Genomic DNA, 24,255 nt, shown 5'->3' with positions numbered 1-24,255 from the left:
TTGATTAGTAAGGATATTTTAGGAAAGACAACACTTATTTAGGACAAATAATTAACTCAGCTTGTTTTTTAATTTTCTCAAATTAGTCAATTGGCTCTTATAATTAGGACCGGAGTAGTAGTAATTTATAAATTTGTGGACATTTTTGTGTCCTTACATTTTATTATTTCATTAAAACATTTTATTATTGATTATGATTAATATCAACTCTTCATCAATAAAAGGAGTGAAACTTAATAGTTTATAATTTTTTAAAGTTGAATAGTTCTTCTTCGTCTTATTTATATATCTATTATATTTAAATAAATGCCTATTTATGTTTTCTTTTCCTTTGGGAAAAGAATTGAATCGGAAATAGTCGCAAATTGTTCAGACAATGACGCGATGATTTTCCCCGCACCGAAGATCGACACGACGATGGTGTTTGCCTCCCATTTACATCGGGTCCAAAATCCAAATAAAAATCGAATCGAATTCGAATGCAGCGGTTGCGAATGTCGAGTGTGCGCTTTCTAAATATCACATTCACGCGCATTTGCGGACGTGTCCCCTCTTCTTTTCTGCACTTTCCCACCCCCACTCTCTCTTCACCACCCCCTCCCTCTTTCTCTTTCTACTGATTCCTTCTCTGAATTCTCTCTTCCTCTTCTGTCTCTCCTTCGATCTGCATCGATTCCATCGGAATCGGGGGCCCTCGTAATGGCCGACTTGCAGGAAAAACGCCGGAGCTCTTCTTCCAGTTCCAGCGATCTCTCGGTCAGAGTTCAGCATGAAGTGCCTGATGGTGTTGGGAGTGGAAGTAGCAAAGGAATTGGAATGGATGGTAGTAGAGATGCCGCTAATGGTGCCTCACTTGATAATGGTGGCAGTAGCTCTTCTGGTTTGTAAAATTATCTTTGTTGGACTCATCTTCTCTTCCTCCTCCTTCGTCTCCTGAGTTTATGCTTTGTAAATTAAGAACAACAGAAGAAAATTGCATTTGGACTTGTCTCTAGACAACCATTAGTCAATGGACTTTGGTTACATTATAACAGATTCCTTAAGATTTTTTTTCCCCTGAGAAGTTCTATGTCATTAATTATAGTTACCTCTTACTTGATTTCTAGAAAACTGAACGACCGGCAAAATCCGATCGAAATAATCCTTTGAAAATTTGAAGTTGGCGGCTTTGGAATATCACGGACCAACTGCCCCAAAGATAATCAATACGTGGGAGACGGGATGGGCTTATTTAATTCTAACTTGTTTGCCGTGCCAAGCGCACCTCTCGCGGGGAAGGTCATTAAGAACCTTTGGGATTTCGTCGAATGGATTATTTATCACTGTAATCCACCCCGGCAGTTGCACTTATTTTGCTATGAACATTGCGGGTTATACTGAGATTAGCCACTTGTAGTCATAATAGGCGGGATTATACGCTAGGTTATCCGACTTCCCAAGAACAAAGCACAAAGCAAATTCCAATTCCTTGTCACATAAGTAGTCAACTGTGGGGATTAATGAAGTCAACAGGGTTCACAAATGTCATTGTGGATGTAATGCTGTTAAATTAAGGATATTCAACTTCCTAGGAACCAAGCAAAGGACTACAGCTGTTGTGCGCGCGCGCGCATGCGCATGCATGCATGTTTCTTTAATGTATTTATGTTTCTGCGTGTGCGTGTGTTGTAGAAGTAACAGACAATCCGAGGTTTAGTATTGTCTTTGAGGAATCTGATATCTTTAGACACGTATCTCATGGTGGAAAAAGTTTTATATTCTTTCAGTGATATGAAACGCATCTTTTTTCTCCTCCTTTTTTGGTTGAATGAAAAATCTTATTCCGAGAGCAGAAGCATTCTAAGAGCTGCTATGTGGATTTTAGTCTCACTGACATTTGTTAGTGATGCCGTCTCACTCTACTCCATCGTAATTTGTATTGAAAATTTTTCAAAATAAATTTATCCAAGTTGGGATTTACTGACTAGTTTGGCCACTTAATGTCAAAAGCTATATAAGTACCTGGAATGTTTTATCGTTGCTTTTTAGGGAAATCTCAAGTGTTCAACAAGATTCTCTGGCGTGCAAAATATTGAACTTTAAGCCTTCATTCCTTTTATGAAATAAAGGGGGGGCCAGATATTTGTTGTGAGACCACAAAATTGTTGGAGGCTTGGCCATCAGTGTTTAATGAAAAGCAAATTGTGGAAATAGATACAGCCCAAACAACTCATATTATATGATATCCTTTAATCTTATCATTGGCATGTTGTAAAATGATTAAATGACTGTATGGATACTTATGTCATTTTGAAATGTGCTTTATTAGAATCATGGTCACCTTATGCTAAATAGTTGATTATTAGTGTATCAACGCTTAGTTACGTCATCTTGTTTTGTGTGTGTTTGTGTTATTATTGGATTTTGCATTTTCTTTGCCTCTTAACTTCATCATGTCTTCTACAGGCTTTTCTTGGTATTTGATCCTTCCAGGATTTTGTGGTTTCTTGACAGTCTAGTTGCGGATCAGTAATGATCTTTGTTCTTTGCAACATTTTTTATGATTAACTAGATGTGGGGCCTGTGCTATGCGCAGAGCCTAACACAAGCTAGTTACTATTCATATGTCAAATGGCTCTCTATAGCTTTTATAGACTATATAGATATATAGATTCTCTTCTTTACGTGCAACACACATAGATTAAGCGTTGGTTGCCTGATATGGGTGTCATGACCTCTTTGTCTATTACATTTATTTGAAAGTTTATCAGAAACTGCTTCTCTCCTTTTTGTTGGTAGATTAATTCCTACTTCCTATAACTAACCTATTGTGAGGTTCTCTGTCAATCGCACTCTATCATATCACAATTACTTTTTTTAACATTATGTTTGATGCCTTGACTTTGTTGCTCATTTCTGGGTTATATCTAGGGTACTCATGTTTACTGTTCTTGCTCAGGGATTTCTGGGAGAGGGTTGTGTAAAGTGAGCACATTACCTATAGGAATATCACATACTGATAAGTTGGAGTCAAATTCAAGCCAGTCTAAGTTGGAAAGATCCAAAACAGAGAGACAGAGACATCTACGGCCCGAGGATGCGGCACAAATTTTTGATGACAAAATTCCTGTCCAAGAGAAGGTAATTTACTGTGATCTATAAACTTTTGCCTTCCCTCACCCCATATGCTGGTTTCCAAGCATTCTTTCGTCACCCACTTCTAAAGACTAATGGTAGCAGTTTTATTACCTAAGAATAGCTACCTAATAACTAAACCAACTAAAGTGAAAATAGGCTGACTTTGATTCCATGTATCTGCTTCAATCATTATAGAACAGTTGGATATTCTAAATAGTCAAGTTCTGACAGTCTTCTTTTAAGCATAATTGGTTTTCTTGTGAGGAAGTAGGAATTCTTTGGCCAATAAAAATTTCACTGATTGGAACCTAATGAATGTTTTGGGCAAAAAAGTGGTCAATGTTAGTTTTCAACAATCACCATGCTCTTTTTGACATCATTATCATCATCATCTTATATTTTAAGCTTATCAGCATGAACCCTCAGTTAAATTTTATAATTGTGCAGCTTAAATTGTTAAACAGAATAGCTACTGTAAAGGGTGATGGAACTGTAGAATTTGAAGTTCCAGGAGATGTAGAACCTGAAGCCCTCAGGGCTCAATCCAAACATGCAGATAATGTAGTTGATGATGATTCGCTTGATGCAACAGACCTTCAATACATACCGCCATTACAGATAGTAATGCTTATTGTTGGTACACGTGGTGATGTGCAACCATTTATTGCAATAGGCAAACGATTGCAGGTACATACTCTATTCATTATGCCTCAACTTTTGCTTGTCCCCTTTTAGGGGTGGCGAAACTCCAACCCCGATGGTTAAAAACAAAAACAAGTTCTGTTCATAGTAACACATTTTATTGAATAAAGAAAGCACCATACATCAACTGGCGACATTGGTACCAGTGGTGATTCTTTGAAGGCTTAGCCTTTGGGTTTCAAGATGGAGAGCTGGTAACAAAGATCCAGAACATAAAGAAACCACATCACATCAACATATTTTCACCGGAGTCCTCTCAAATTCAAAAATAAAATTGGCAATAATTTTTTTTTTTGTTGAATTTGCTGGAAAAATGTGCTAAAATATTGAATACTTCCAAATATTGCAAGCTGCTTTATAATTATTAGTGGTGTCATGAAAATGTGGCCGGTCTGAAAGCCATAGCCTTATGTTTTTTTCTGTGATTATGGAATTCCTTGGAGCCTCTTTTGAGCTTCATTTGAATGTGGGCATGTGTTGCGAGATATTTTATTTTGTTATGGGGAAATAACATAAGGAAAACACCTAGAGAAGATTGATAGAGGCTTCCAGGTGTCATTCACTCTGAAAACATGCAGTATGAAGGTCCAGTCATTCTTTCATAACTTTCATGCTTTAAAACGTTGCTTCTATTCTTTATATCTTATCTATCATGCTGCTTCATAGACTATGACAACATAAAATTTGGTGTATGTCACTTGTAGATTGTCAAGGCTAAGTAGTCATCCTAGTTGGCAGATTAAAGAAATTGTTGTGATTCTCTTGGTTTACAAGGGGAAAGACCATATTAGAAGGAAAAAAATATTATGCATGCAGACATAATTATCCTTTCTCATTTTCATTATCCTCCCAGCAAAATTTTCCTCTTAACTTTATTTTGTTTCAATTCTCTTATAGGTTTTAGTCAGCCCTCGTTGTAGTATCCTGATCTACATGCATTGGCTGCATTATAGCATTTCAAACTTTCAAAAAATTTAGATTGGGGTTTAGAAATGAAACTGGGTGTTTGATGTCTTAATGGTATTTAAAAGTCTTTGCTTGAAAACGGGTGCCTGATACAGTATGCTGTCTTGACTATTGCTCAGCTTTTACAACTTAAAATACAATTACTCCATTTTTTCCCCTAACTGCTGCACCAGGGGTTCTCTGCTACCCAGTTTAATTCTCTGGTATTATTTCCTTCCTTGCACAAAGGTGTTAACTAGCAGCTAACTGCTATTAAGTATACTTTGATACACTACTCCAACTTCTGTTAGTGAAAGGTTTTTGTTTATTAAATTGTTCAGACTTCATGTTAGAAGAAACGATGTGTCAATTGCTCGGATAACTATCTTAGAAAAAATAATGTGTTGATTGAATTTTGAAGTTTCAAAGTTTGAATTCCATTGAAGATTCTTTGAGTTAAAATTGAGGCTCTTATATGCATTTATGTGCAGGACTATGGTCATCGTGTTAGGTTAGCTACACATTCAAATTTTAAGGAGTTTGTCCTGACAGCTGGCTTGGAGTTTTATCCGTTAGGCGGTGATCCAAAAGTCCTTGCTGGTTGTATGTACCATAAACCCATGTACATTTCTACTAAATTATCTGAGTAGTCGTTGTTTATCAGTCCTCCTGCTCATTTTGTTTTGGCTTCTTGCTTGTTGTCGAAACTGGTTTAAGGGTATCTTCTGAGGAACCTCTGTTTCAGCCTGTTTCAAAGCACTACTATATATGGTGCATTTGGGCTTCTGCTTACACTATAACAAGTGGGCTTAAGTGTATATTGATATCATCCTATTGAGGCTTTTGACCTCAATAGTGTGTCCATCTGTGCATATACATGTGCATGTTTGTGCATTACCTTTTTTTAAAAATGAAATTGTATTTTTTTTGGTGACATTTAATGCAATAGTTTTGCAAAACAGTCTAATTTGTTAGATCTTTCACATTGGGTTCTCATAACTATATGGAATTTTTTGTCCTGTTGTTGATCAAACTGCGGTTGGGATTTTTGTGCAAGCTGTGCTTGTGGGTGCTTATTTTGTTAACTCCTTTGATTAGATGTAGGCGGCTGGGACTGCTTTACCACTTCTCACACACACACACACACACAGAGTTAAAGGGGTAGGCACTGTTAGCCTGAGGTTACAAGCAGGATCAAACCAATAACTTGAAACTCTCATACCACTAGGCTACAAGGCCATTGTCAGGACAATCAATTTCTAACTGCTCCTAATTTTTGCGAAAATCACTTTCTCGGCAATGTAGGCCATTTCAAAATATCTGTTTTGAAGTTTTGGTTTTTTATTTTCAAAGTTATAAAATTTCATTGAGTATTAATTATTTTTGTACAAATTTATCCTTCATTAATTACAACAATCATAAGTCCACTGATCTCAAATTTGCTTTCTCCATTATTTAAGGATATTTTAGTCCAAAACAAATTAAAACCAAAATTTACTATAAATCTAGATCATTTAATAGCTTTCATAAATTGTATGCATAACCTTAAACGGTAGATGTTTTGAAACGGATGTTGTATGCTTTTTGCTTTTACCCTAAAATTCCCCATGTCTATCCTCTAAGTCTTGTTTTCCATTATCATTAGAGGAAATGGCAAGGATAAGAAACCCTTATGATTTGCAAGAAAAACTTAAGAAAATGGCAAGAAGTGAGGTGCTTGGTGAGACCTAATCTTTATCAGATTATTTGATCTTTTATGTATGTGTATCTTAAATCATTGTAAATCCTGCTCTGTCAACTCCCGTATGATTTTGTAACCGTTACCTTTCTAAGTTATGGATAGCTAAGAAAAAACTGGATGCCTACTCTTACAAAGAATTGGCTGTGCAATATGTTTTCTTCACCCTACTCATTTTCTAAGTGGCAAACTCTTTTGCTTGAAAGAAGCTTGTTTTCCTGAAATGGTCTAAAACAGTGCTTTTGGAGTTCAGATCATGGGATTATAGCCTTCTGTATAATTGTTTTTCTATTTTATTTTTCATTTTCCTTTCTGGAGCAGATATGGTTAAAAATAAGGGCTTCCTTCCATCAGGACCTTCTGACATACCTATTCAGCGAAATCAAATCAAGGAGATCGTTAACTCCTTGCTTCCAGCCTGTAAGGAACCTGATATTGATTCTGGTGTCTCCTTCAAAGCGGATGCAATTATTGCCAATCCACCAGCATATGGTATGTTTTCTTGATCAACACGTGTAAATACGACGGGTTGAATTTGTGCACGTAGAGAGGAGTAAAAAAACATTCTTGTATATTTCATTGATTCTGAATAAGGGGATATATACAGCAGAGGCTTATCAATCTGGGCCGAATGCTTGCCCTGATGCTTGCATTTAAAGGTGCTCCACTGATGGAACTCTTCATTAGCTAAAAGCATAATTTGTCTTACTTGCTCAATCTGATGGAAGAAAGCTTCCATAGTATTTCTTTGAATTTTTGAGACGTGACACATCTAAAAATTTTCTAGTTTATATAATTCCATATCCATTAAAATATTTCTTTTATCACTGTGAATGAAAAATAGTCTGGAAAATCTGCCTCAGAAATAGACCTTGAGCTCCACCAATAGACTTTATTTCTCATCATATTCCAACTTTAGTCATTAGATGATACGCCATGCTGTCTTGTATCTTGGTGGCTTCCAAATTTCTTTTCTCATCTCCGCTGGACATGCTATTATGGACTAATTCTGCTTCTACTTTGTAATTTTGGTTGCTGTTTCTATACTGCTCTTTTATTTGTTTTACTGTGCCTTTTCTGCCTGCTGGTTAATTATATTTTTCGACCTGTCTGAAATTGTGATGCCAATCTTTAGGGCATACCCACGTGGCAGAAGCACTGAAAATACCAATACATATATTTTTCACTATGCCATGGACGTAAGTCTCATCTATGTAATCTTGTTTCACAATTTCATCCAGTTATTCCAGTCTACTGTTATTCATTCATGTTCTTTACCTATTGATTGCGTTGGTTTTAGCTTTGTTGGGGGATTTAAATCCACATTATATGTATTTTTCCTTTTCCTTCCAGACCAACCAGTGAATTTCCACATCCTTTGTCCCGTGTTAAGCAACAAGCTGGTTATAGGGTGAGTTATTTATTTCATATCTGTTATCATCTCCTTTCATCCCTTTTATTTTTGTTGCCCTCTTGTTTCACTCAAAAGTGATCATTTGTAACTCCTTCAGCTTTCATATCAAATTGTCGACTCATTGATTTGGCTGGGAATTCGCGACATGATTAATGATCTTAGGAAGAAAAAGCTGAAGTTGCGACCAGTCACGTATTTGAGTGGTTCACAAGGCTCTGACACTGATGTTCCACATGCATATATATGGAGCCCTCACCTTGTTCCTAAACCAAAAGGTGGTTGTTTTAGGTGTCAGTTTTACTGCTTTTTATGTCAAGTCATTTATTTTATTCGGAGTTTGATAGATACAGTTTCATATCGTAGTGGAGATTTCTTGAATTCTTCATTTCATAACTCTAGTGCCTTGTGTTATGCTTATATTCTTTATGATAAAAATAATTAACTTAAAATATATATTCATTATTTTCATTGGTCTCTTTTTGTGGTTAAATGTAATGAAAAATCTAATTCTCTTGACTGGCAATAGTTGCATTAAAGGAGGATGTTTCTCAGAACTTTTGTGATAGGTTGAATTATGTCTCTTGATATGCAATTTGGATGTTTTACTGTTTTTTCTTGGTTGGCAGATTGGGGACCAAAAATTGATGTGGTTGGGTTTTGCTTCCTCGATCTTGCATCAAACTATGAACCTCCTGAATCCCTCGTAAAATGGCTTGAAGCTGGTGACAAGCCCATTTATATTGGATTTGGTAGCCTGGTGAGTCTTCTTATGTTTACTTTTTATGCCTTTGGTTCGTACATGAATTCTGTATGCTAAATCTAGCTTTAAGAATATGGTTTGGTGACTCATCATTTTTACTGTGGGTAACAAAATGGATTCTGATGACAAGGTGCCTCAAAGCATCTATCAAATGTTATCTTGCTTCCATCTGCTGTAATACATGGGATAACAAATTAAATTGTATTTTCTATTCTTAGAATCAAGGAACTTAGAACTAGTATTATCAATGAGAGCACGATCTGGTTATTTTTTCTGATCTATTTTGAATTGTGAATCTGAAAAATTAAGGAAATTATATTGCAAATCTTGAGGTAATTGTGATAAGGTTCGACTTTTGAGTATTTACATTTTTCTCTTCAAATACTAGGCATCATATGATTTATTTTCAAAGCCACTGCTAGTCAGTCGCCTTCTGATTTTGATTTGGGGAATGCTTGATTTCATATATTTTTTCCCATCCTATAGTGTCATGGAATTACTTACAAATTTTAAATCTCGTTTATCAAATGTTTTATTATTTTGTTTGTACTACTTCCTGTTCTAAATATAAGAGCTAGTTGACTAATTTGAGAATATTAAGGAAATAAGTTAAACTAGTTATTTGTAATAAATAGGTGTTGTCTTTTCTAAAATATCCTTGTTAATCAAGTGTATTGACTAGAACTACTATTATTAGAAGGACTACTTTGAAAAAAAATGCATAAATATAAAAGACAAAGTGGATTAGGGTTTTATATTTAGGACCAAAGTAAAAGTCAAACAAGGTCTTGTATTAAGGACCAGAGGTAGTATTTTTTAAGGCAATAAAGTACTTCATTGTTTGAATTTCTGCCATCTGTTTTTTGATGTTTGTAATATTCTCTCTAAAATAATGATTTTGGTTGTGCAAATGCTCTTTTGCGAGTAATAGATTAGATGTGCAGGTTTAATGTCCTGCTTGATAATAAAGAGAAATCAGGCTTGTTTTACCTCATTGCTTGTCACTGTTGCCTTCTTATTACAGCCTGTTGAAGGGCCAGAAAAAATGACTCAAATAATTGTGCAAGCACTGGAGAAAACTGGACAGAGAGGCATCATCAATAAAGGATGGGGGGGTCTTGGGAATTGTAAGGATATCGCTTATTCTTTCTTCTTCCATGATGATAGTTTATTTGCTTATTTTTGACTACGTATGCTTTTTCCCAGTGTCAGAACCAAAGGATTCAATATACTTATTGGATAATGTTCCTCATGATTGGCTTTTCTTGCGCTGCAAGGCTGTGGTAAGATTTTCTTGTTTGTTTACTCTGGTTCAGCACATTATGAAAGTAACCTCGATGTTACGGAAGCACAAATTTTCTCGTAGTTGTAATAATGGAGAACTGCAGACTTATGCTAGGCATAAGAAAGCTTAGAATTCTGTGGCCAAAAAGAAAAAGAAAAGTTTAGAATTCAATCAAGTCCCTATTTTGGACCCAAAAAGAAAATTAAGTCCATTTTGTTGTCACTCTCCCTATTTCTCCACTTTTTCCTTCATTCTTCTCTTATTTCCCCTCCTCCTTTTTCCCTTGTCCTACATCATGTAATTATCTGAGTGTGTAGCAGTTGTGGACTTTCATGATTTATGTTTATTTTATTAATCTTAATAATATACATAAATAGATACAGAAACAATGAAATTTTGAAATTTCATGCATAATTTTTATTGGATAAAATAGTAAACAAAGGTGACATTCAGGTGCATCATGGAGGCGCTGGAACAACTGCTGCTGGATTAAAAGCTGCTGTAAGGAATTTGTAGCTTCTTGGATTCTTGATATAATATTATTTGGTTATGTTTTCTTCTCATTGTTGTCCTTTGTGATAGTGCCCAACAACCATAGTTCCTTTCTTTGGTGATCAACCGTTCTGGGGTGACAGAGTGCATGCCAAAGGAGTTGGTCCTGCACCTATTCCTGTTGATGAGTTTTCGCTGCCCAAGTTAGTTGATGCAATAAATTATATGCTAGATTCCCAGGTGAAAAATAAGTTCTCTCAACTAGCCAATTTATTTAGTTTGATATTACTAAAAGCCCTGAGAGGAACCTGCTTCTTCTTAACGAACGTTGCGGGCTAAAATATTATGGCTTTGTCTATATTGGTCTGCTAATTATGCATTCATCTTGTTGATTAGTGAATATGTGGTTTTTGATTATGAAGAAACTGATGCAAAATTGCTATATTTTATTCAATGTTGATAGGGAGTTAAATAGATACATCAGTCTTGACCTAGCAGATCATCTGCCAATCATTCCAATGATTAGGCCGAGATCTTAGGAATCAAAATAATAATTAAAAGATAAGAAAATACAATCAGGATCTCAATTTAAAATTCAAACAGCAGTGGATTTAAGTCTATGACAGAATAATTGAGCAATGAAGTAAGGTTTTTCGGCCCAAGCCCATTAGGTTTAAGTCACCAACACTCCCCCTCAAGTTGGCAATGTCTAACATGCCCAACTTGCTTCTAAAACTTTCGAATTCGGTCTAGGGGCTTTGTAAGAACATCTGTGAGTTGTGAGAGTGAGCTTATGTGCAAGAGATCGATCACCTTTGACTTAGTCTTCTCCTTTATAAAATGTCAATCAATGTCTACATGCTTAGTTCTGTTGTGGTGTACCGGATTGTGAACCATTTGTAGAACAGCCATGCTCTCACACCATACCTTATGGGTGAATTAAATTTAATGTTGAGCTCCTTCAAGGCTCTAATTATCCACATGCCCTCACAAACTCCATCTGCTAGGGCTCTTAATTCAGCTTCTGTACTGCTTCTAGAAACTACAATTTGTTTCTTGCTCCTCCATGTTACCAGGTTACCCCACACAAACATAAAGTATCCCCCAGTTGATTTTCTTTCAACTCGGGTTCTTCCATGGTCTACATTACTGTATACTACCATATCTCTAGAGTCTCCCTTCGCAAAGAAGATTCCTCTTCCTGGTCTCATCTTTAAATATTTGAGAATTGTATATATTGCCTCCATATGTGCCTCTTGTGGTTGATCTGAGAATCGACTAACCACTCCAACTGCTAAGCTTATATCTGGTCTTATGTGGACATTGTGAGTGAATAAGAGGGTGCGGGTAACTTCTAGGATATGTCTATTTTTTCTTTTTGCAATCCTATTTTGTTGGGGAGTATTGACACAACTGGTTTGATGGATTATTTTATGGTCACGTAGGTATTAGTGCAAGGTATGGCCCATGCATTCCCTTCCATTGTCACTTTGAAGTGTGAGAATTTGAGTTTGAAATTGAGCAGAAATCATTTTGTGAAAGGTTATGAAGGTTGAAGGCAAATCTGATTTTTCTTTCATTAAAAATACCCAAGTTAGGTGTGTGTGGTCATCGATAAAGGTTGCGAACCATTTAGCATTAGAAAGAGATAGTATTCGAGATGGTCCCCATATGTCATTGTGAATAAGATGATATGGTTTGGTGACTTGATGAGAGTGTGGTTTGTAGGTTGATCTAGTGAGTTTGACAAGTTGGCAAATATCATAGATAAAAGGAACATTACTTCTATTCAATAAATGAGGAAACAACTTTGACATGTAATGCAAATTCGAATGACCGAGCCTATAGTGCCATAACTGTGGAAAACTTTCAGTTTGAATAATCCGATGATTGTTACTGTATTGAATCAGCAAAATATATAGAGTATAGGGGAATCTTCAACCATCAATAGTTGAGATCGTCAAATAAAATCCCATGATATCCTCCTCCTATTATCCTGTAATATAGTCCCTAATAACAGCCTAAGATATTTACAATAATAATATTTACATAATTACCACACGCCCCCTCAAGTTGGATCATAGATATTAATCATGTCCAACTTGCCTATGAATTTTGCGAACACCTCCTCAGGTTGTCCTTTGGTGAGAACATTTGCCAATTGTAACTTTGTAGGAACATAGGATGGACAAATAATCCCGCCTTCAACCTTCTCTCTGATAAAGTGACGATCAACTTCAAAATGTTTCGTTCTACTATGTTGCACAGGGTTTAGAGCCATACTCAGGGCTGCCTTGTTGTCACAGTAAAACTTCAGGGGAGATTCAATTTGAAATTGTGCTTCTTCTGCCACTCTCTTCAGCCATAACCCTTCCATAATACCATGAGCTAGAGCTCTCAGTTCAGATTCTGCACTGCTCTTGGCTACAACTCTCTGTTTTTTACTTTGCCATGTCACCAAATTTCCCCACACAAAAGTACAGTAACCGGATGTTGACCTGCTATCTTTTTGGGCCCCTGCCCAATCAGCATCCATATAAGTTTCAACACTTCTATCATCATTCTTTTTTGAAGAAGAGTCCCTGGCCAGGTGTACCTTTAAGGTACCTTAGAATTTTATATGCTGCATCTATATGTTTCTTCTTAGGAGAGTGCATATGCTAACTGGCTACGCTCACTGCAAAGGCAATATCTGGTCTAGTATGGGAGAAATAAATAAGTTTACCAACCAATCTTTGATATTGTCCTTTATTCGTAGCTGCCTCATCTTTCTCTTGTTTCTTTCTTTATGCTGCTTCTTTTTCTGTTTTTGCTGGATTCTTATCTTTTCTAGCCTTTTTCTTCTTGGTGCTGATAGGAACCTTGCTAGGCCTACACCCAAGCATCCCAGTTTCCTTGAGTAAATCTAGAATATACTTTCGTTGAGAAACATAGAATCCCTTTTTGGATTTGGCTACTTCCATACCCAAAAAATATTTAAGGTTCCCAAGGTCTTTTACTTTGAAATGCTTGTTGAGGGCAGCTTTAATTCTATTTATTTCCTTGACATCATTGCCGGTAAGGATGATGTCATCCACATACACAATGAGGATGGTTATTGAGTCACTATTTCTTGAAACAAACATGGTGTGATCTGATAAACTTTGTTTGTAACCTTCAGTCTTGAGAACTGTAGAAAACCTATCAAACCAAGCTCGAGTTGATTGCTTTAAACCATATATAGACTTTTTTAGTTTACATACCTAACCATCTCTCCCCTTATCAAACCCGGGTAGAAGCCTCATGTATACTTCCTCTTTCAATTCACCATTTAAGAATGCATTTTTAATATCAAGTTGTTGAAGGGGCTAGTTAAGATTCGCAACAATAGATAGAAGAACCCTGATGGTATTTAACTTGGCAACGGGAGCAAAAGTCTCATTGTAGTCTATTCCATATGTTTGAGTGAACCCCTTCACAACTAGTCTTGCTTTATACTTGTTGAGAGAGCCATCATCATTAAATTTTGGTGTGAACACCCATTTGCAACCCACGGGTGACATCCCCTTTGGTAGTGCAGTGATCTCCCATGTATTATTCTTTTCTAGTACTCTTATTTCTTCCATCACAGCATTTTTCCAATCAGGACTTTCTAGAGCTTCATATATATTGTTAGGGACTTTAATATGATCAAGACTAGTAACAAAGCTATAATGATTCCGTGAGAGAGTAGCATAAGATACATACTTCTGAATAGGATGCTTGGTGCATGACCGAGGTTGCTTCCTCAAAGCAATATGGAGTTCTGACTCATTTATCTCCACTGACCAAGACTGCTCAACATCATTGGTCACTAAATCAGGATCCAACACCGATTCTGAGGGTGGCATTGCCTCAGGTATACTGATCCCAACTACCTGTTTGTTTCTACGAGTGTAAGTCTTATCAAATTGTTTTATTTTTGGTTCAACTTCAGCGCTTGGCATAACTGTGGAAGGGTCATTGAGAAGCTGAATAGGATCAGAGGGAGGAACAGGTTCAAGAATAAATTCAATCTGAAATTCATTCCAACTCTTCCCCTGAATTGAAGATTTAGGGAAATAGGATTCTTGTTCCACAAAGGAAACATCTCGGCTAACAAAGAGGTGTTTGGTGGTAGGATCGTAGCACTTGTAACCCTTTTGGGAATTGGAATATCCTAGAAACACACTTGACAAACCTGGGGTCAAATTTGGAAGGAGGATGGTGTTGGTGTACAAAAACGGAACAACCAAAGACTCGAAGGGGTAGAGTGTAATCAAGATGACTGATAGAACGAGTTTCCCTAAGTTTAGCAAGAGGAGTGACATAGGAAAGAATACGACTAGGAAGACGATTTATTAAATGGGTAGCAATGAGAATCGCATCCCCCCAAAAAAACTTAGGAACATTGCAAGTGAATAGAAGGCCACGGGCAACCTCAAGGAGATATTTATTTTTGCGTTCAGCAATCCCATTCGTAAGGGAGGTAGAGTCTCAAGACTCATTATTCTATCTCGAACTTCTTCAAAGGCAGCATCAAGTCCAAGGAGAAATTTAAAAATTCGTTTTTCTTCTTTGATTTTTGCGTAGAGAGCAGCATCTTCAGCACACTTCCACTCATGCGGTTCATATAGAGTTAGCTGTTGCCATTGAACAATCAAGTCAGTGTAATATTGAGTAATTGATAGATTACCTTTCTTGAAGTCATGGAGAAACCGTTCTATCTCCAGTACAGCAGCCTTGTTTTTTATGGAAGCAAACATATCTCGTGCAACATCCCACACCTCCTTGGCTGTTTGAAAAAATGTGAAATGTGCATTATTTCTATTGTCATCGAATTTATTAACCATGCTTGAATCATAGAATTTTCTGCCTCCTAACTTGTGAACTTGTCATCAGTGATAGTAGGTTTCTGGACAGCACCAATTAGGTAGCCATATTTTCCTTTTCCCATGATGTACAGACACACACTAGAGGACCACTACATATAGTTTTCACCATTGAGTCTGTGGATGGTGATTGAAGTAGGGTTAGCATTGGATATCCCTGACTAGTCAGAAGAACCAGTTGCTACGGTCATGGCAGACGAGTTTGAAGACCCAGTCATCATAGCCATGGCAAAGGGGTGGTTGATTGACACTGTCTGGCTGTTTTGGCCGTCAAAATTCAGGCCCATACCAGACTGTATCATGGCACTCTGATACCATGAAGAAACTGATGCAAAATTGCTATGTTTTATTCAATGTTGATAGGGAGTTAAATAGATACATCGGTCTTGACCTAGCAGATCATCCAGCAATCATTCAAATGATTAGGCCTAGATCTTAGGAATCAGAATAATGATTAAAAGATAAGAAAATCCAATCAGGATCTCAATTTTAAATTCAAACAGCAGTGGACTAGGTCTATGACAGAATAAGTGAGCAATGAACTAGGGTTTTTTGGCCCAAGCCCATTAGGGTTAAGTCACCAAAAGATTAAAAAAAATCAAAGCCTACGAGAAGTCTCACATGACTATGGTATAGTAGTTAACTTTGATAGTAAGTTGCTGAATTGTGTTGCATAAGGATAATTGAATGAGCTAGAATAACTGGCCGCTTTAAATATATGCTTTTGAAATTTATATTGCAAGTCTTATTAAAGGAAAGAAAGAAATTTATATTGCGAGAAGGGGGTGGGTGGTTTTGGGCTAAATATTGAAGCAGCAGTTAGCCGCAAAAGAATTTTGCTGATTGAAAATGGAGACATTTTTTTTTTCTAGTTTTACATAGTAATACTGACAAATTGTACATCCTACTTTGTCCAAGTTTTCAAGTACATGTTCAAAGTGAGGAGTGGCTTATAGGATGCCCTATATCTGGGACATGGTACCAACTTCGTGTCCTTCCACTATTTCAATGGATCCAACACTAAACCTTTCTCACTTTGAGTTTGGGGACGTTGTGGTCAAAAGTTTGGAAGTAACATAGGAAAACCAAATGGCAGCTTGTTAGACCCTAGGGGCCTCATAGGATATACAAGCTTGTCGGTATTGTCCTATTGTCCAGGTACCGAAGGTAGAATTGGTGACCAACCTCATGTATGCATTGACTATTTTTACTTTATCTCTCTTTCTGTTAAAATAAATTCTTCTAGTTCCAAGGGCATCTCTGTGGGGGACACCATTATTTTTTTGGAGGTTTGTGAGATTTGGTTCGGTGCATTCTGAAAAAAGTTAACTGCCATGTGTCCTGACGTAAATATCATGCCAGGTAAAGGAACGTGCTGTAGAACTTGCTAAAGCCATGGAAAATGAAGATGGTGTAGCAGGCGCCGTGAAAGCATTTTACAAGCAGCTTCCTCGGAAGAAGTCAGAGGCAGAGGCAGAGGCAGAGCCAACGCCTTCAAGTTTATTTTCTATAAGTAGATGTTTTGGTTGTTCTTGATTTAATGTAAATTGTTCAGGGCCCACCTCATTCCATCTCTATTTTTAAATCACGATATTGATACTACAATCATAGGATGTGCTCAGCCCTTCATCCTTACCATAAGGTTACCAAATGCTGCGTATGCTCAATGCTTTTATTAACAAAATTCCATTTTAGTGTTAATGCATGTAATTATTCTAATTCAGGATGACTGATGTTTTATAATACGAGCAGGTGTTGAAAGGTTTTGTTTTTGTCATCCTCGTTCTGTATTTACCAATAGCTTATCTCTGGGAGTATTATTAAGTTGTACATCTTACATCCGTTCTTCTTTAAATTATTAAGTTAAAAATAATTAATGACGTTAAAATTTTTAAAATGTATCCATTAAGTTAAAAATATTTGAAAAAAAAAAAAGGAAAGGAAAGTGGAATAAATAATTGGAGTGAACATTTTTTGTTGTTGGAAAAGGACATGAAGGGTGAGGGGGGCAAGTAAGGAGTGGGCAAATGCGAGGAGTGGGTTAGCCCCATAACCTCCCAATTCAAAGTGAGTTGCAGAGCAGTCTGTGGTCAGAGCATTCATGCCATCCATTATTACTGCCCAGCTTCACCTGCTCTCATTCCCTTTTTCATTGGTCTCTTCTGCCGTTATGCTCCTCAATCAATGCTCTCTCTCTTCTGTTTTTTATGCCTCCATGAAATATTTCCTCCCTCGTCTCCTAAATATCTGCAAATATTAAAATATTAAAAGGTTAAGCCTACAGTGGGCAAAATCGCTATGATGTTAAATCTTTAGTGGCAAATTTGAACTCAAAAGTAATTTCCGGTGCCTAACGATTTTGAATGAATTTCTAAAATGAATTTGCACCTTAACCCAACATTAAAATGTAGGTTAGTGTTTACTTCCCCCCTTTCCAATCCTTCCCATTTCTCATGCATTGGTTTTTTTTTTTGGGGGTCATGACTCACATTTTCATTGTACTTTTACAAAGCGTCTAAACTTAAGACCTCATGCTTTAAAAAGACTTAATGTGTATGTTTGGTGTCATTGAGTTACGAGGCTTGGCCATAGATTAGTTTGAATTTATAATTTTAATTGTAATTTTGTTTGTCTTGTTTTTAATTTTAAGAGTATATTTAGTTTTTGTCATTCATTGTGATGATTGGTGAAGGATAAGATAAAAATGAAAAGAGATATTTTTTAATAAAATTAAACACATATTCCTTTGATTCTATTTACAACTTAGAAAGAATTTTTTTTAGTCTTATTTATAAATCAAATCATTAAACTAGTTGTTTTTTATATAACGATTTTGCATCACTAGGTAATGTAATACTCCTTTGGTACTCAATATAGTCATTTTTAACTAACACAAAAGCCAAAAAAAAAAGTTGATGTCTTAAAAACATTTTCTTTCTTTCAAATGAAATCTTAACATAGTTAACTATAGTTTGATCCAATTTTAGTTTTGATTCCTGTAATTTCAAGTCATTGATTTTGATCATATAGTTTCATAAAGATTTAATTTGAGTTTAAGTATAGGGACCAAAATTCAAATTTAATTAAATTATAAAGACCAACAATGATATTAATCCAATCCAAAACTTACTAGGGATAATTTTTGAAACAAAAACATTAATTATTCTTAAAATTCTACAAAATTTACATATATTTTAGAAATTTTTTTAAAATATGATCTATATTTTGTAATGGTGGGGAGTACTTGTTTAACATGAAATTCTTGTATAGCGGTAGATTAATATGAAGCCTCCTGTTTTTTCAAAATTCCAAATACATACACACTACTTTTTCCCTCCTATTAATGGTCTCTTGTATCCATGAAGTGTGTAACTGAAAATGGTTGGTTTTAGTCAAAATGTGATTTTGACGAAAACAAACTGAGAATCTTAAAAGCCCATCTTAATGGAGTTATAAAAACAACAGAAAAGCAGTCTTCTATATACAGAATTATAAATATTTAAAATTAATTAATTTTATAAAAGTAAAGCTATCTCCAAAGGTGGCAGGGGAAGTGATACACAGGGCCTGTTTGAGATCATAATAGAAATTTCCTACAAACACGTTTTATGTAAACTGAGACAAAATTCTTCTCACATATTTATATCATATTCCGTAAATTACTATTAAAAAGTTATTTATAAGCTGTTCTAAATGGTTTATAGTGGGGAAGGAGAAGAAGTTGGAAGGGGCAATAATTATGAAGACAAGAAGCCAAAGAAAGTCATGAAACGGCGAAGTTGTCAGATTCAACTTGCGAACTATGGAGTTGCATCATGCTAAGATTAAGATGGAATGAATAAAATGTTTTGTTTGGGAAACGCAAAATGTCTCTTATCTCTTCTCTTCCCGCTTCCCAAGCCCATACGCCTCTCTCTATTTATTGGTCACACTCCATCGCAAACAGCCTCAGCGATTCTGAACTGCCTTTTTCCGCTGTTCCCTTCACAGAGTATTGACATGGAAGATGAGGAAAAAGTAGTCCGCAAGGTCGGAGGAGGAGAAGAAGACTCTCGAGTTTTCCAGTGTCAGTTCTGTTCGAGAAAGTTTTACAGCTCTCAAGCTTTGGGAGGACACCAGAATGCCCACAAAAAAGAGAGAACGGCTGCGAGAAAGGCTAAAAGGGCATTTGAGTGTTCATCTGCCTCTTTTGCTTCTTCTCTTCCGCCTCCAATGCCTTTTGGTGCTCCCACCCATCAAATGGGTCTTCTGAATCCTACCGTGTTCCTCGCTTCAAACCTCGGTCACTTCCAAACGCATCAGATTTTTGACCACTTTGGAGCGAACGTTGCGCCTAGATTTGGCGGGAATGCTGTGTTTTATGAGGGAAGCTGTTCGAGCAGTGGGTTTTGTGAAGATGTCGGCGAGAGAGGCTTGGGGAATTGGCGCAGGAACATGTCATTGACAAACGACGATCACGGGATTGGCATAATGAGTCATTGTAAAGAGAAAGATCAAACTCTTGATCTGACTCTTCATCTATAGATTCCTTTTTCCTTTTGTTCTGGCAGGGAAGAGGTTGGGATGAAATAGTGGAGGCTAAGAGTTGTTTCTCATAATCTGTACTCTGCGTGGAAGACAAAAGCCTTGTTCTTTTTTTTAAAAAAAAAAAGAAAGATGACTGATGTTGCATTGATTGAGAATGAGTAATAAATTTCAATTCAGGCAGGTGTTCTTCCAAAGAGGAAAAACTTGTATGGAAGGTACTCTTGTTAGTTGAAACCAGACATTCTGTGTATCATGTTATGATTTTCAGAGTACCGTGATGAAAAGTACTCAAAAGTCAATCCTCCCTTCTGTGAGCACTTTGCTTATTTGGGCTTCTATACATAAAAGGAATCGGGCTTATTTGGGAAGCCCGACAATTTGACCTGTATTGTCAGCTCTGCCTAAAACTTAATGATCAAAATTAGAGAAACAGTAGTTTGAAGGTTGAGCTCATATGGGTCAAGACTCTCCACTTCAGAAGAAGCCGGTTTTCATTTTTGTTGTTGGGGAAGACAAGAGCCTTTTTTTTTTAAAAAAAAAGAAAAGATGACTGATGTTGCATTGATTGAGAATGAGTAATAAATTTCAATCCAGGTGTCCTTCCAAAGAGGAAAAACTTGTATGGAAGGTATTCTTGTTAGTTGAAACCAGACATTCTGTGTATCATCGTTATGATTCAGAATACCATGATGAAAAATACTAAAAAGTCAATCTTCCCCTTTGTGAGCACTTTGCTTATTTGGGAAGCCCGACAGGTTTGACCTGTATTGTCAGCTCTGCTTAAAATTTAATGATCAAAATCAGAGAAACAGTACTTTGAAGGTTGAGCTCATATGGGTCAAGACTGCCCCCTTCAGAAGAAGCAGGTGTTCATTTTTGTTGTTGAGAAAGCCCATATGGGGCCTTGTTTTGTGGTTTAATTCCATTGGGTCCAAAAGCCCAACAAGGGATCTCATCGCCTCATCTCTCATCAAACATTTTCATGATGGCTTTCCCTCTATTATGAATATCAAGATGCTTGCATGGAAGAGCACAAGCAAAGGTTTTTAAAAAGAATGAAGGGGTGGTTGGGGGGTCACATGGGAACAGAGTTGAGAAGTAAAGAGAAATGAATGGATAAGAGTCATAATGAATGGATCGAGGTGGCAAAAGCTGGCATTTGTCTCTCACCCGGCCACCCTCATATATTCCCCAGTACCCTTCCATGCACCCAATGTCCCACTCATCCGTCCCTCCATCCATCCTCACATGTTTCTTCGATCTCTCAATCATTTCCTCTTCCTTTTCTTTTCTTCTTATCTATTTACATAATTCATTTCAAACTATACAATATATATATGTATATATAATACCCCCCCCCTTTTAACAACGTTCACCCAAATGGCAGCCACACAATCATCTCAGGCGACTTTGCCTAAACAAAACTTTCATTAACAACGTAACGTTCATCATATATACATTCTGTTCTGTACCATGTTTGTTAATGATGATGTCCACCAACACATTATGAGCCTCCCACATTCCACGCCAATGACAGCGCCTGCTGTTTTAATTCTCCCGTTTATTTAATCCCAATATTCTTCCTCATCACTCCCATCATTTGCTAAATTACTCCTAATCATTGGTTTCATCATGTACTACGTAGTGCCTTCCATGTCTTCTTTTTTTAACACGTACAATTGACTTCTTCCACTCTTGTTTTCATCCTCCGATCCAGCGGTTTTTCATTCTTCAAACCAAGGGAATCCTGCTGGCCACATATATCCTTTCATGTACTCACCTCCATCTCAATGTTCTTTCAATTTTTAATTTCTTATATCTTTTCTAGACTTTTTTTAAAAATAAATTAACTTATGAAAAATATATAATGAGTACATGCATGTGATTCACTTCTCTCATCCATCATCCCTTCTTTTCTTTCTATTTTCTTAAAAACTCTGTGAGAATCATCTTCATGCAGCGCAGACAAAAAGGTTCTCTCTCTCTGTCTCTGCGCACATAGTATTAAATTGTGTAGGATATGTTATTTTATATACGTATCACATATATGCATGTCCTTAAGAATACACACGCCTGAATAAGGGATTGACACGTACCAAGCTACGCATTCTATCTATGCATAACTTGTGTTGCTGCATTATGGACACTTATTTCAGCAGGAACCTAAATCTCAATTCACTGCATAGATGAGAAATTAGTTTCTTCCGTTGTACCTGACTTCCCATTACTTCTGCACCTTATATATAAATATATTCAGAATATGTACCATTTATTAATTCATTGGTATGACCGAAATTTCCGACGGGAAGCACGCAAGTATATGCGGTCATCAATTAATCATCACCACGGATTAAGTGTTTTTATTTTAATTATCTTTTGTACTATTTTTATAATCATACCTACCTATATATCATATAAATGGCATGTATATTAAACAAGCTAGGCACCACAACATGCATATTCATATTATATACGAGCATGTTTCTTTTGAGAAAGAGCTAATCGTAATTATATTATAGATAGATAAGTGCACTAACTAAAAATGGAGCTTTGAAAGAAATTAAAGTTAGTTGTTTATAATACGAAGCCGGTTCACATTATGCACTATTAATTAATTAGGGCAAAGTTGTGTTAGGCTCTAGCTAGATTCCTGATGAGTTTAATTAGCAAATAAATTAGATATTGTTTTATTGGCATGTGAAAGGGTTAGGGTGTAACCTGTGGGAGATAGCTTGTTCACATGTCACTACCTAATAAGTATTGTCTTTTCCCTGGTGACTATTATTGTATGGAGCTGTTACGTTGTTTTGCAATAGAAGTGAAGTGTCTTATTAATTAAATTTTGCAATCATATACTATAATTAACCCCATTCAGAAAATTTTGAGCAACTTATTATTAATTAAATTGGTTTCTTCCCAATCCAAACTTCCAGCTATAACAACCAGCCATATGCGTTCCTGAAACAAGCAACGATGTCTACAAGTCTACAACATATGCTTCAACTCTTACGTTATTGTGAATTACGTTAATTAATTAGTTAATTAAGGAGGAAGCCATCAAACATTACCTATCAGGAACTTAATTCCTAAGGCATTATAACCATCATTTGAATACGTCATCCACATTTTATGTTTTTAAACTTTAACTACACGTTTTAATCTGGTTTTAAATAATCTATTCTTCTAAAACTAATCTATATCAAAATTCGTAGAGATGGTTGATACATTATTAACGATCAAATAAATGTACAATGTAATTCTTTTTAAGAGTGTTTTATTATGCATATTAGCGTTTTTTTTATAAAAAAAAAATTGTGTGTGTGTGTGTGTGTGATTATAGCAGACATATGTAGAATTATGATCAGCATATGACTGGGGATGTAAGGGAGTCAAGCCTTTTATTTGCTGGGGATTGCGTTTTACGTACGGCTTTTCCTTCAAAGGCAACCTCATAGTTTCCTTTTTTTTTATTAATATAATTAATCATCCGATATCTAATAGGGAAAATGACAATATTAATCAGAATTAAAAAATTCTAATTATTGAAATCTCATAAAAGAATCATGGTCCTTGTGAATTGCCAATCAGGACGTACCATGCATATTTTTTCAATTATTCAAGATCTGCAGCCACTAATAATGATCTTAGAGGGTCTCCAATTACTCCTCCGGTCCTAATTATAAGACCCAATTGACTTATTTGGGGAGATTAAGGAAGTAAGTTAAGTTGGTTATTTATAATAAATAAGTGTTGTCATTCCTAAAATATCCTTGCTAATTAAGTATAGTGGCTAAAACTATCATTATTAGAAGGATTATCTTGAAAAAAATGCATAAATATAAGAGACAAAATGAATTAGGGTCTTATAATTAGGACCAAATAAAAAGTCAAATTGGGTCTTATAATAAGGACCGGAGGAGTATCATTTTTCCTATATAATAATACTCCTCCGGTTTTTAAGATAGGACCTAATTTTTTTGAATTAGTTTTGGTCCTAAATATAAGACCCATTTCTTATATTTATCAATTTTCTCTAAATTACTCCTATGAATACTCCCTCAACCATAATCAAATAGAAGAGGGAGATTGTGAATTAAGAAAGATAATTATGGTGTTTTAGGAAAAATGAGTCACTTTTCTTATAATTAATTAACTTACCTAATTTCCTTAATCTAATCAAATTAATTAAATGGGTCTTATATTAAGGATCGGAGGAGTATTATTATTATTGAATTCAATTTGAGTATGGTGGAGTCCAATTAGAAGTAATTTTTTTAACATGATCTTTTCCATTTATAATAACCTCAAACTCTCATTTGTGGGGAAAATTGAGAATTTTTCAGCGAGACTCAACTACCGTGGGCATGTATTGATATATATTGGTAT

General features: G+C 36.0%; 2 protein-coding genes across 2 annotated transcripts; both read left to right on the top strand.

Moving 5' to 3' along the window:
• Positions 1-649: 649 nt before the first annotated feature.
• LOC114730203 (sterol 3-beta-glucosyltransferase UGT80A2) lies at positions 650-17,119 on the top strand. The gene is made up of 14 exons (XM_028917234.1): positions 650-880; positions 2,939-3,120; positions 3,565-3,804; positions 5,256-5,367; positions 6,824-6,994; positions 7,638-7,701; positions 7,856-7,913; positions 8,014-8,191; positions 8,543-8,673; positions 9,701-9,803; positions 9,883-9,959; positions 10,415-10,462; positions 10,544-10,693; positions 16,705-17,119. The coding sequence occupies exons 1-14, from the start codon at positions 700-702 to the stop codon at positions 16,876-16,878; spliced, it is 1,869 nt and encodes a 622-aa protein (XP_028773067.1). The 5' UTR covers positions 650-699; the 3' UTR covers positions 16,879-17,119.
• A 2,222-nt stretch (positions 17,120-19,341) lies between these two features.
• Positions 19,342-19,876, top strand: LOC114730200 (protein LATE FLOWERING-like). The gene has a single exon (XM_028917232.1). It carries the CDS (start codon positions 19,342-19,344, stop codon positions 19,864-19,866), a length of 525 nt encoding a protein of 174 aa, XP_028773065.1. The 3' UTR covers positions 19,867-19,876.
• Positions 19,877-24,255: the final 4,379 nt, after the last annotated feature.

The sequence above is a fragment of the Neltuma alba genome, unplaced genomic scaffold, assembly GCF_004799145.2.
Source record: "Neltuma alba isolate B1F8T4 unplaced genomic scaffold, ASM479914v2 tig00012716_pilon, whole genome shotgun sequence".
NCBI classification, from domain to species: domain Eukaryota; kingdom Viridiplantae; phylum Streptophyta; class Magnoliopsida; order Fabales; family Fabaceae; genus Neltuma; species Neltuma alba.
The sequence above is the reverse complement of the archived record's forward strand: the minus strand, read 5'-3'. Positions and strand labels throughout refer to the sequence as shown.